Raw genomic sequence first — 13,846 nt, forward strand, 5'->3', positions numbered from 1 at the left:
TGGAGGGCTGCGATTCATGGGGTCGCAAAGAGTCAGACACGACTGAGCGACTGAACTGAACTGAACTGAACTGAAGTGAAGTCTAACATAGATAAGTTAGCAGTACCTCTTTTTCTATTGCTTGAAAAGGAAGGGTAGAAGTATAGAGAACACAGATTCTTCATGATGCAAAGTGTGGTATGCAGTCTTAGAACTTCTTTGCTGGAAACATCAGAATAAGCAGAGAATGAAGCAAGCAGATAGGGACCCTACTTATGTGTAGCAGACTTGGCAATGTCCCATGCTTCAGCCCCCTAACCCGCCATATGTGTCAGGGCCCAGCTTACCTCTCCTTAAAAGAAGCTAATTATGAAATGAATCCTTAAATCTAGATGATAATTCTCTTGCGATCTAGAGCCAATCCAAAGATGGTTCTTTGGAAAGAGCGGTAAAATTGGTCAATCTCTTACCAGAGATATTAGGGGGAAAAAAGAGAAGATGTAGATTACATGAGCCAGGTAGAGAGAGGAAACATTACTACAGACCCTAAAGATGTTAAAATAAGAAGTGATTGTTAGAAACTATGTTAATGAAAGTACATTTGACAGTGTAGATGCTGGGCGTTTATTCTAGGAGTGGAAGATTGGATTAACATTTAAAAACCAGTCAGTGGAATTCACTATATTGACATACTAAAAACCAAGCAATTTATATGTCATCTAAATAGATGCAGAAAGTACATTTGACAAAATTTTAACATTCTTCTATGGTAGAAGGATGCTATCAATTTTTCTATGATAAAACTATGGCAAAACTCTCAGGATACTAGAATTAGAAACATCATCATTATGATAAAGAATATCTTCAAAAGAGCTAAATTATACTGAATGGTGTGCTGCAGTCCATGGAGTCACACAGAATCAGACGTGACTTAGTAACTGAACAAATACTTAATGGTGAAAGACTGAATACTTCCCCGGTTCAGAAATAAGAATATCCTTTCTCACCACTTCTGTTCAGCATTGTACCCGATGTTTTAGCCAGTGCAAAAAGGCAGTGAATAAATAAATACAAACAAACACACAAATGAAATATCTACAAATTGGGAAAAACCAAGTAAATTTCTCTTTACTTGCAGATATTATAACCTCCCTCCAAAATGTTAGAACTAGCATAATGAGTTTAGCAAGGTCACAGAATGAAAGAACAGTATATAATAATAATTTGTATTTCTGTATGCTCACAACAAATTGGAAACTGAAATTTTAATATAGAATTCAAAATAGCATCCAAAAAATGAAATATATAGGGATAAATTTAATGAAATTTGTATAAAATTTGTATACTGAAAACTATAAAACTGCTGAGAGAAATTAAAGAAGCCTTGAATAAATAGAAAGATAAATCCAGTTTACAAATCAGAAAATACGGTATTGTTAAGATGTTACTTTCCCTGAACTGATCTATAGACTTAGTGTAATCAAGTGAAAAATCTCAATAGGCTATTTTTTGGTTGAAATTTATAAATGAATTATAAACTTTTATGGAAATGCAAAGAATAACCAAATCAATTTTTAAAAAACAAAGGTGGAACACTATGTCATGATTTCACTAAAGTTAACACCTCTTTAAAAGTTACTATGAAAATAAAATGAACCATTTTGGCCACAGAATGGAAACAAATATTTGAGAAACATTTATCTGATAAAAGAATTTTATCCAGAATACATAGAGAACTCTTGCAATTCAATAATAACAAGTAGACAGCCAATCTAAATTTTTTAAATGGGCAATAACTTTAAATTGATGCTGTACCAAAGATTTATGAATGGTGAAACAAAGAATATGAAGAGATATTCAACATGATTGGTCATCAGGGAAATGCAAATTAAAATTGCAATGGGGTATCATTTCAAAAGAGCCTCTTGATGAAAGTGAAAGACGAGAGTGAAAAAGTTGGCTTAAAGCTCAACATTCAGAAAACAAAGATCAGGGCATCCAGTCCCATCACTTCATGGCAAATAGATGGGGAAACAGTGGAAACAGTGGCTGACTATTTTGGGGGGCTTCAAAGTCACTGCAGATGGTGAGTGCAGCCATGAAATTAAAAGACGCTTACTCCTTGAAAGGAAAGTTATGACCAACCTAGACAGTATATTCAAAAGCAGAGACATTACTTTGCCAACAAAGGTCTGTCTAGTCAAGGCTATGATTTTTCCTGTGGTCATGTATGGATGTGAGAGTTGGACTGTGAAGAAAGCTGAGCGCCAAAGAATTGATGCTTTTGAACTGTGGTGTTGGAGAAGACTCAAGAATGTGGAACAAGTGCAGCTCTCACATCCAGCAGTGTGCCCACTTTGCTAACTACACAGTGGTGCACAAGATGCACCCACTATGGAAACCCTTTAGCCACTAAACTTAAAGCTTAAACATACACAGACCACAGGACTCCAGAATTTGCAAGGAAAGCTGAGATCAAGGCTGTTCCTCCAATGATGAATATTTGCTTTGCTGCTATCAAATGTGTACTCTTCTTCTCCCTTTCCGTGCATTCGATGTACACAGTTACTTTTCAGGTAAATTTCTGAATCGCAGTTCTTTTGGAAGATCTTTAAAATGGCAGTTAAATTCAAGAATGCAATCAACAATGAGGGTCATTCCGTTTAAATGACCACAATACAAACATCTCTGGCCAAGTTGGCATGACTGGCAGCGATGCTGACACCATAGATTGAACGCTGCATTCCAGAGATGCTAAATGTAAATAAGATACTTTTCTTAGAATTGATGAAATGTACTTATAATACTTATTATAACAATAATGTTGTTGTGTTAGTCGCTCAGTTATGTACAACTCTGCTTCTCTGTCCATGGGATCCTCCAGGCAAGAATACTAGAGTGGGTAGCCATTCTTACCCAGGGCATCTTCCCAACCCAGGGATGGAACCAGGTCTCCTGCATTGCAGGCAAATTCACAGTCTGAGCTGCTAGGGAAGCTAGTGATAGTGACTATAAGTCATGAATCTGGGCATTGTGTTACCTAGTTTTAGGGCCAGGTTTATTTTTTCCATTTCTCATGATAAACGTCCTAAGTCTGGTAATCTATTATCCCTGTTTTGGTCTTTCGCATCCTTTTAGTTAATGTGGCTTTCTTACTAGATACTAAACATATCATTGGTTGTAATTCCATTTTAGGTCAGAGCTCTCCAGATAAATAATTAATAAGTTAAAGGTGATTTTGTAAAGAGGCAAAACAAATTTAAATTATCAGGTGCCACGTACATTAGCTAAGCAGATAGGTTAACATGTTTTATGAGGATGTTTTAAATGTTTATTTCTGTTGATTGTTTATAGCACTTATATTTTTGTATTCTGAGATAACTTTTGAAGAATGCAGTTTTATTAAGATCCAGTTTAATTACTGTATAGGTGATTGGGAGCATTGGAATAAGAAACTTCAGCCATATTATTATCCAACTGACAGTATTCCAGAATATTCATCAATTTTGGTTCCAAATGTTGACAATGTTAGAACAAATTTTTTGATAGACACCATTGCAAAACAGCATAAAGTAAGTTTGATAGTTTTGTTGACTGAAAAAAAATGCACAATCTAAAAGCTGAGAGTTATGTTTTATTTGGTGGACATTCTTCAGACTTCAAGTCCAGGACACAGCATCTCAGATAGTGTTCTGATGAGCCAAAGTTTGAGGGGGGAAGTCAGGATATATAGAAATTTTTGTAACCAAAGATCAGGTAGTCGGAACATCATGAAATGATGTTTGTTAATGAAAACAAACTAACAAAAACCCAGGTATCTCAAGTTAAGGAATTTAGCATTTTCCATGTATGGAAAGATACGAGTCTGGACTCACTAAAATCATCCCTTTGATATGTGGGACTAGTGGCCTGTGTTTTCTCTTTCTTAGAACATTGCAAACCATGTAAGAAATACAACTCTTTTTACAAGCACAAGTGGAGGAAGTAAAGTACGAAGGGCTGGGGGTAGTGTCATTTCAAAGAAACCTGTTTGGCAAATGAACTCCGGTTCCCAAAATACGCTTGAACTCTGCTGATTTTCAGCTTGCTAAGGAAAGTCCCTCCCCTGGTCACGTGACCACTCACCCACATTTTCTTCCAGTACATTTTCTTCCAGCATGCATTTTACATTTATGTCTTTAATTCAGCTAGCATTTATTTTGATGTAGGTTTAATTCTTAAAAGTAACTAAAACCTACTGTTAATTTATAGAATGAAAGAATGGCTACTAGAACCATAATATGTTTAAAACTAAACATTTTATCACACCTTTTAACGTGATTATCCTACCATTGCAGGCTGTTTTACTCACAGGGGAGCAAGGAACTGCAAAAACTGTAATGATTAAGGCCTATTTGAAAAAATATGACCCAGAAGTACAGTTAGCCAAAAGTCTAAACTTTTCATCTGCCACAGAACCAATGATGTTTCAGGTAAAATCTATCGGTTGCAGTAGTCATTAACTTATTAAATATATTAAGTAGTCGATACATGTATATGCAAATAAAACATTGATATATATAGTTGTCCCTAGGTATCCATGGAGGATTAATGCCAAGACTCCTGGGAGTACTCAATTGCATACAGTGGGTAGTGTTTGCATATAACCTCAGATATCCTCCCATATACTCTGAAATAATCCCTAGATTATTTATAATACCTAATACATGATAATTCTATGTAAATGGTTGTAAATGCTATGTGAATAGTTTCCAGTGTGAGACAAATTCAAGTTTTGCTTTTTGAAACTTGCTGGAATTCCCCCCGCCCCCCCCCACCCCGAATACTTTTGATGGAAGTTGGTTGAATCCAAGGACTTGGAAGCCATGAATATGACTGTAGACGTATCTTGAAAGAATCAGTATTGCAGTTGCCATTCAGCTATTTAACCTTCCTAAGTTAAATAGGAAGCCACATTCTGAAGCCACATTCAAATAGCATGTTTTGGCCAAAAGCGAAGCTGAAGCTGAACACTGGAGTGTCGTTTGATGTAAATTAATGATAAACAGTCCAACAACTTAAAAAATAAAAATAAAAAAAATAAAGTTCACAGTATTTATTTGAATAATAATATCACCCATTAAATAAATAAGTCAGCTATATTCTACTCTGAAAAGCGTGTTCATCATTTTTAGAAATGGATTGAAGTGTAATGCATGAAACAGACCGTTTCCTTTTCTCTAGAGAACAATTGAAAGCTATGTGGACAAGCGGATGGGAAGCACATATGGGCCACCTGGAGGCAGAAAGATGACTGTATTTATTGATGACATTAATATGCCCGTGATTAATGAATGGGGAGATCAGGTATGACTAAAATATCTCATGTAGGTGATATTCAACCGGTATTCTTGGTTATATGTATGGGCTGGTGGCTCAGATGGTAAAGAATCTGCCTGCAGTGCAGGAGACCCAGGTTCCATCCCTGAGTCGGGAAGATCCCCTGGAGGAGGAAATGGCAACATGTCCCAGTATTCTTGCCTGGAGAATTCCATGGACAGAGGAATCTGATGGTCTACAGTCCACAGGGTTGCAGAGTCAGATGATAAGAGTGGCACTTTCACTTTGACTTGGTTATATATAAAGAGATCAATAACCATCTCTTGATTAAGCCTAGTAATAATTCTCAGTCTTTTTCGACCTCTTGGTAATAGGTGACATTCTCCTTTCTTGAAATCCCTGTATGCTTCTCCCCATGTTCCCTTCTGTCTCTTTGGCTGCTTGATTTCAGTGTACTTTCTGGCTTCTCCCTTCCTTTCCCCAGGGTTTTATCTTTGTTCTCTTATTTCTCACTCTACATACTCTTTTCCAGGAGTATGTGATGTTTCAGTTCAGTTCAGTTCAGTCGCTCAGTCATGTCCGACTCTTTGCGACCCCATGAATCGCAGCACGCCAGGCCTCCCTGTCCATTGCCAACTCCTGGAGTTCACTCAGACTCACATCCATCGAGTTAGTGATGCCATCCAGCCATCTCATCCTCTGTCGTCCCCTTCTCCTCCTGCCCCCAATCCCTCCCAGCATCAGAGTCCTTTCCAATGAGTCAGCTCTTCGCATGAGGTGGCCAAAGTACTGGAGCTTCAGCATCATTCCTTCCAAAGAAATCCCAGGGCTGATCTCCTCCAGAATGGACTGGTTGGATCTCCTTGCAGTCCAAGGGACTCTCAAGAGTCTTCTCCAACACCACAGTTCAAAAGCATCAATTCTTTGGCTCTCAGCCTTCTTCACAGTCCAACTCTCACATCCATACATGACCACTGGAAAAACCATAGCCTTGACTAGACAGACCTTTGTTGGCAAAGTAATGTCTCTGCTTTTCAATCAGAAAACACTAAAAAAGAGAGATAGCTCTTTTATACACCACTGACCTATTTGTGATCGTCTATCAACCCCAGATTCACTTTGCTTAGAGGCCCTCACAGATGCTACTGCCTGGGTTCAGCATGTTCCTGGTGGAATCCCCAACGCCTCTCCCCACTGCTGTCCACTTCCTTTTCAGCAATACCCACTGGAGCCCACAGGACCGCTCACATCCCTTCCACCAACGTCAGGTTCACCTTTGATGTCACCAGGAGATCAGGACTCCCAGGTCCATCCATGCTCAGCCTGAGACTAATTCCCATCAGTTCTGCTTGGCCCTTCTCTGACCCCATCTCCTACATTCCCTCCTCCTGAAAACCCTCTGTGTGCCCTCAGAGGTCATGGTTCATCCACAAAGTGAAAAGTGAAAGTGTCAGTCGATCAGCTGTGTCCGACTCTTTGTGACCCCATGGACTGTAGCCTGCCAAGCTCCTCTGTCCATGGGATCTCCCAGGCAAGAATACTGGAGTGAGTTGCCATTTCTTCCTCCGGGGGATCTTCCTGACCCAGGGATGGAACACAGATCTCCTGCATTGCAAAATTCCCTGAAGATTCAGCTTCTCCTCTGAGCTTTTCCTCACCATTTTGCTCCAATGGGAAACCGAGGATGCTGCTTTCCCTGCATACTTCTCACCTGGATGTGAGGGAGAGGTCCTCGGTTCCCTTGATGCTGTGTCGCCCTCCAACCCCCATAACCCCTCGCTGAAGATTTCAGTCCCTGAATCACTGGTACTCTCTGTCCAGGGCTGCCCCAGGCTCCAGGGTCATTTTCATAGTATGTACAATATGTCATAGCACAGAGACTCGCACGTCAGAGGACCTTGCACATAGTTTAATGCTCTGCTCTGATTGTCTTGAAATTCCTAATAATGATTTTTGAACAGAGACACTGCATTTTCATTTTGACCTGGGCCCCACAAATTACAAAGCCAGTCCTGCTTGTCATAATTCTCAGTGATGCCAGCCTTTATCTTGGCCTCTTAGTTCCTTGACCTGGACTCGCCTATAATCATGTCTTCCACTCTGTCTGAATCACTGGTTGATGCAGTCATACCCTACACCTTGTCATTATCAATAACTGTCATCCCTTCATTATCTCAATTTCAAGCCTTTTATTCTCTGATCACTATGTCCACACTCTATAGATCATTTCCTCTACTACAGATGGCCATCATCAAAAAAAAAAATCTACAAACAGTAAATGGTGGAAAGGGTGTGGAGAAAAGGGAACATTCTTACACTTTTGGTGGGAGTGTAAAGAGGTACAGCCATTATGGAGAATGGTATGGAGGGTCCTTTAAAAACTAAAAATAGAACTACCATATGATCCAGAAATCCCACGGCTGGGCATCAACCACTGCTGATGGAGCCATCAAACATCGACCAGATGGAGCCGTCAACCACTGTTCCTACCGTCATCAAACTCTCCTTCATTTCTTCTCATTTCCTCACTTTCTTCCTTCCCCCAGCTATAATTCCATGATCTATCGTTATAATCACGGGAGCATAAACCCTCTACTCATCTGTGAAAGCCTTAACCATGTTAAATTCTCATTAAACCTTTTTGCTCACTGCCTACCTGCACCTTTGCAGTTATACTTAGCTGGAGAAACACACACAATATTGGTTTCACTTTAAAATCATATTTATGGACCTCTGCTAAGCTCTTGGTACTGCCCAGCAATTGCACCGCACGTTTCATGTTATGTATCTTTATCCTGTCTATTCCGGTCCTGGCATTTACTTTCAGGCTCCTGTCTTTTTCTCAGACCTTGGACACCTTCGTTTCCTTGCCCTCAGCTGATCATAGAAGTCCTGCAGTCTTCTTCCTATTCCACGGAGAACACATTGATTTTTGTTCCCTTTTGTTTTCTTTACTATCCATTTACTGCAGTCAATTTCTGTGTTTTAGTGGTTACCCTTGACAGTACATCCTGCATACATAATCTGAAATAAGGAAAATCTAGCCCTTCTTTCCCATTTTGTATATCCAGTGACCTTTGAACACTTTCCTTTCCTTTATCTTTCTTCTGATTTATCCTTTTATTGTTGACTTGTATTTTAAGTCTACATCTCAATTTGCGTTACCATAAATTGTATTGTTAGCCATTATATTGTGTAATGCCAGTTTTATTTTTATAGGAGTGTAGTTGATTTACAAGGCTGTGTTAGTTCAGGCGTTCAGCAAAGTGAATCAGTTATACATAGATCCACTCTTTTTTAGATCCTTATCCCACATAGGTCATTACAGAGTACTGTGTGGGGTTTCCTGTGCTATACAGTAAGTCCTTATTATCTATTATATTTGTGTTAGTGTGTGTATGTTAATCCCAGTCTCCCGGTTTATCCCTCCCCTCCCCACATTTCCCTTCTGGTAACCATAAGCTGGTTTTCTACATCTATGACTCTGTTTCTGTTTTGTAAATAAGTTCATGTTATATATTTTTTAGATTCCACATATAAGCGATATCGTCACATTTGTCTTTCTCTGTCTGGCTTACTTAGTTGGACAGTCTCTACGTCCATCCATGTTTCCGCAAATGACATTATTTTGTTCCTTTTGTGGCTGAGTAATATCCCATTGTATATATGTTCTGTATCTTTATCCATTGCTCTGTCAATGGACATTTAGGTCACTTCCATGTCCTGGCTATTGTAAATAGTGCTGCAGTGAACACTGGGGTACATGTATCTTTTTGAGTTATGGTTTTCTCCTGATAGATGCCCAGGGGTGGGATTGTTGGATCATGTGGTAGTTCTATTTTTGACTTTTTAAGGAACTTCCATACTGTTCTCCATAGTGGCTGTACCTCTTTATATTCCCACCAACAGTGTAAGAGTGTTCCCTTTTCTCCACACTCTCTCCGCCATTTATTGTTTATAGATTTTTTGATGATGGCCATTCTGACCTGTGTAATAGGATACCTCATGGTAGTTTTGATTTGTATTTCCCTAATAATTGGTGATGTTGAGCATCTTATCACTTGTTTTTTGACTATCTGCATCTCTATTTTCAAAGCAAGCTCTCATGAGACATTATTTTTACTGTTTCTTTTTTAAGATGTAAAAAAATGCTTATTTATTTACTTTTGGCTGTGTTGGGTCTTCATTGCTGCAAGTGCTTTTCTCTAGCTGTGATGAGCTGCTGCTGCTGCTAAGTTGCTTCAGTCGTGTCTGACTCTGTGTGACCCCATAGACGGCAGCTCACCAGGCTCCCCTGACCCTGGGATTCTCCAGGCAAGAACACTGGAGTGGGTTGCCATTTCCTTCTCCAATGCATGAAAGTGAAAAGTGAAAGTGAAGACTCTTAGTCGTGTCCGACTCTTTGCGACCCCATAGATGGCAGCCCACCAGGCTCTTCCATCTATGGGATTTCCCAGGCAAGACTACTGGAGTGGGGTGCCATCGCCTTCTCCGTGATGAGCAGGGGCTACTTTCTAGATATGGTACGTGGGCTTCTCATTGCAATGGCTTTTCTTGTCGCAGGGCACAGGCTCTAGGGCAGGCAGGCATCCATAGCTGCACCATGTGGGCTCAGTAGTTGCAGCTCCTGGATTCCAGGACACAGGCTCAGTAGTTGTGGTGCACGGGCTTAGTTTTTCCACAGCACGTGTCATCTTCCTGGACCAGGGATCAAACCCATGTCTCCTCCACTGGCAGATTCTTTACTGCTGAGCCGCCAGGGAAGCCCTACTGATTTTTATATTCACTCTTTGTTTGCCTTACTCATTTCTTTACCGCTTTTTTCACTCTTTATTCATCTTTATTCCTGGGCCTCCCATCTGATATCATGTTTCTTCTACTTTTAGAACTTCCTTAGGAGAAAATCTTTTAATGACAAACTTTTGTTTTGTTTGTTTTTGGAGGTTTTTTTTTTTTGCCTACGAAAGTCTTTATTTTCGAGATTGGCAGTTATTTTCTTTCATCACTTTAAATATATGATTTCTGCCTTCTGTTTTCCTTGTTGCTGTTGAGATGTCAACTACCACTTAATCACGGTACCTCTGAAGTAGGTCTGCCTTTTTTCTCTTGCCACCTTACTTTCCTATAATTTTTTTTCTTTTCTGAATGATGTTCCTTGGTGTAGATTTATTTGTGTTTATTTGCTTGCGATTTATTGGAACTCACCAATCTGTGGATTTGTCTCTTTTATCACTTCTAGAACAGTTTTATTCTTCTCTCTGCAAATATTGCCTCTGCCTCACTTACTTTCCCCTCTTATCACACTCCCAGTGTGTATTAGATTTTCTCCTTTGCCCTCTATGTTTCTGTACTTCTTTTCTGTACATCTTAACCTTTTCTCTGCCCAATACTTATCGTCTAGATAATTTCTCCTCTTCTACCATCCATCTCACTGATGTTCTTCTCCGCTTTGTCCACTCTGCTGTCAGATTCATCCACCGAGTTTTAATTTCAGTTGCTTTCTGGTTCTTTTTTCTTTCAATTATGTTATCACTTTTTACAGTTTTTACTCCTTGCATCCATTTTCAAAGCATTGCCTATTTCTTTCAACACGCTGAGCGCAGTTGCTTTGAAGTCTGTGTCTGTTAATACCACCATCTGAAGTCTACAGCATCTGTTTCTGTTCTCTTGTGTTTCAGTAGCTCTTGTTTATGTTCAAAGTGTCTTGTTTTCTGCCTCTTTGACTGCTTCCAAAGTCATTGCCCTTGAGAAATTACCTGTGGCTGTTTCTTAAAGCTTCAGATGAATGTGCCCTCAACTGGACAGGTTTTGCGTTTTCTTCTGTCAGATTCTTAAACGCTTATTCAGCTGGGATCACCTCAAAGAAAGGTTAATATTTGAATGTCTCTGGCCCATTTAGGCTATGCACACTCATGGTGCAAGTCTGAGCTAGTGTCGCTCTGAGGCTGCAACCTCCCAGGGAGACTTTGTTGTTCTTTTTCTTTGCCTTTTCCCCTCCCATTCAGCAGAGATCCTGGTCAGATAAGCCTTTCACCAGTTCCTATAAGGTGAGGAGAGAGGGAAGTGTATTTAGTTATCTAAAAGATGAAGAACTCCTGAATTCAGATTTTTAAAAAATCCAATCAGGAATATCTAGTTGGATGTCCAACTTAACATGTCCAAAATGAAATTCCCGTTACTCCCCAAACCTGCTCCTACAATAGTCTTCTCCATCTCAAGATATAGCAGCTTCACATTCAGCCTGTCTTCAAACTATACGGAAATCTTGACCACTACTCATCACTCCATTGCTAAAGCCTGGTGCAAGCTGCCATCTCTCTTCTTGATTATAACACACATCTCCTCATTGTCTCCCCATTTCCCTTGCGCCTCTCAAGCTATCTGCCTATCAGTAACCAATTAAAACACATGTCAGATTCTGACACACTCCTCTGCTCAAAATTCTCCCATGAGACAGGTAGCATATAAACGCCAAAATCCTCCCTGTGATCCAAAGACCCTACTCTGATCTCATCTTCCCATGTATCTCCTCCAGCCACATTTACTGATTCTTATACACACGGAATGTAACATTTACTCAGAGCCTCTTCATCTGCTGTTTCCTCTGCCTGGAATGCCTTTCCCCTAGATATCTGAATGGTTAGCTTTCTCACTTCCTACGAGTTTTTGGTTCTATGTCTTGTGAGATGAAGCCTTTCCTGCTTCCACATTCAGCTGCACCATGAGCACTGCCTGTTTCCTTTCTCTGCTCATTTTCTCTGAAGGGCTTATAACATACCTATATAGATATATATTCATGCATACATACAGGTGTGCACATGTATGTTTTGTCTCCACCACAAGAAGGTATGCTTCATGAAGACAGGGATTTTTGTCTATGTTTCAACAGGGTCAGACACAGAGTAGCCATTCATTAAATGTTAAGTGAAAGAGTGTTGTATTTGAAGGGCTTGTACGTCATCTGTTCAGAGATGCCCAGTAGGAATTTGGATGTACAAGTGCGGAGTTTGGAAGATAATCTGAAGCTAGAGTTATAGAGTTGAGATTCTTTAGGATGTGCAGTTGAGATAGAAACAGAAAAGAAATAGAGAAGAGCCAAGGATGGGAACCTGTATAAAGATTACAGTTCAGGGATGAGTGGAGAAGAATGTCTTGGAAAGTGATCCAGGGTCTCAAGATGAGCCTGGGAAGAACCAAACCTCTAGAACTAAAAGAGGAAAAAAAACTCAATACAGAGGGAATGTTAGCAGTGGTATAGGTTGTAGAGAAGAAAGCTGGGGATATAAAATCCAATACCAAAACAGTTAGGAGTAAAAGTATCCCATAATCTGATTTGAGGTATTTTGAAAAGTTGAATGTGAAATGTGAAAGATATCTGTAGTAAAACTTGTAACTTTGAGAACTCTTGTAATTGTACCAAATATTCTCTAACTCCTTTATCTAGATTTATCAATGTGGTAAGAGTGCATTGGATTTGCACCAGGCATATGGTTTAGAGTTCGTGGGTGGTACAATTTAAGTTAAATTGCCTTGAAGGCAACATTCACAAACACTTCATTGATAAGAGTGAGCATTTTTTTCTGATCTCATCTATACTGTTTTATAGGAAATTTGGAGAAAAATTGGTAGCGGTGTGTTGCTAAAATATTACTGTTTAAAATTCCAGATAACTAATGAGATTGTGCGACAGATGATGGAAATGGAAGGAATGTACAGCTTGGATAAGCCTGGAGATTTCACCACCATTGTTGACGTACAGCTCATAGCAGCAATGATCCATCCTGGAGGTGGTCGAAACGATATTCCGCAACGTTTAAAAAGACAATTTACTGTGTTTAATTGCACATTGCCTTCAAACACTTCAATAGACAAAATTTTTGGTATGACAGTTCTTGGTGTTTAATTTTTTATTGCATTATATAATGGACATAAACCATGCAAAACCTTACTTAAGAGATAAAAAGTCTCAGTGTGAGGTAGGATTAAGTATCTGAAATGGACAACTAAATACCAGGAACTAAATACTAAGAAGAATCATGTTTATAGCCTGTTGTAAGACTCAGGAATATTTAGAAATAGCCTTGTTTAAGGTTAGCTTTAGAGATAAGCAGACCTTTGTGTCTGGTTTTCTTGACATGATTAATCAGAGAAATTTGAGCTAATGAATGATAGCACATTGATCATGGATTAGCAATATAATACACCAAGTCAAATGTAGCACATTGCTATGTTAGTGAAAATGATATATTCTTTGGAGTATAACCTTACATTCTTTATTAAAGTATATGGTTCTTTTAAACATTATAATTCTTTCAAACATAATTATAATTCTTTTAAACATTTACAAACACAGAAGACATCTACACACCAGAGTTTTGTCATTGTTTTTGCCAAAACAAAATCATATGATATACATTTCCTATTTAACTTGAAATTTTCTTTGATAATGTATAATGAACATCTTTTCAGGTCAGTAGTTATTAATCTAACTCATACTTTTTTAAAATTTGAAAGTGACATTTTGACGCTAAATTTAGGCTCACACAAA

General features: G+C 39.1%; 1 protein-coding gene across 1 annotated transcript in view; it reads left to right on the forward strand.

Annotated features, from left to right (window-relative positions):
* Positions 1 to 13,846, forward strand: part of DNAH8 (dynein axonemal heavy chain 8) — a 335,116-nt gene that overhangs the window by 169,182 nt on the left and 152,088 nt on the right. Inside the window, exons 54-57 of the mRNA XM_069564262.1 lie at positions 3,409 to 3,551; positions 4,317 to 4,451; positions 5,203 to 5,325; positions 12,965 to 13,178. Of these exons, the coding sequence (XP_069420363.1) occupies positions 3,409 to 3,551; positions 4,317 to 4,451; positions 5,203 to 5,325; positions 12,965 to 13,178 (615 nt within the window). The remainder of the gene's footprint in view (positions 1 to 3,408; positions 3,552 to 4,316; positions 4,452 to 5,202; positions 5,326 to 12,964; positions 13,179 to 13,846) is intronic.

The sequence above is a fragment of the Ovis canadensis genome, chromosome 20, assembly GCF_042477335.2.
Source record: "Ovis canadensis isolate MfBH-ARS-UI-01 breed Bighorn chromosome 20, ARS-UI_OviCan_v2, whole genome shotgun sequence".
NCBI classification, from domain to species: domain Eukaryota; kingdom Metazoa; phylum Chordata; class Mammalia; order Artiodactyla; family Bovidae; genus Ovis; species Ovis canadensis.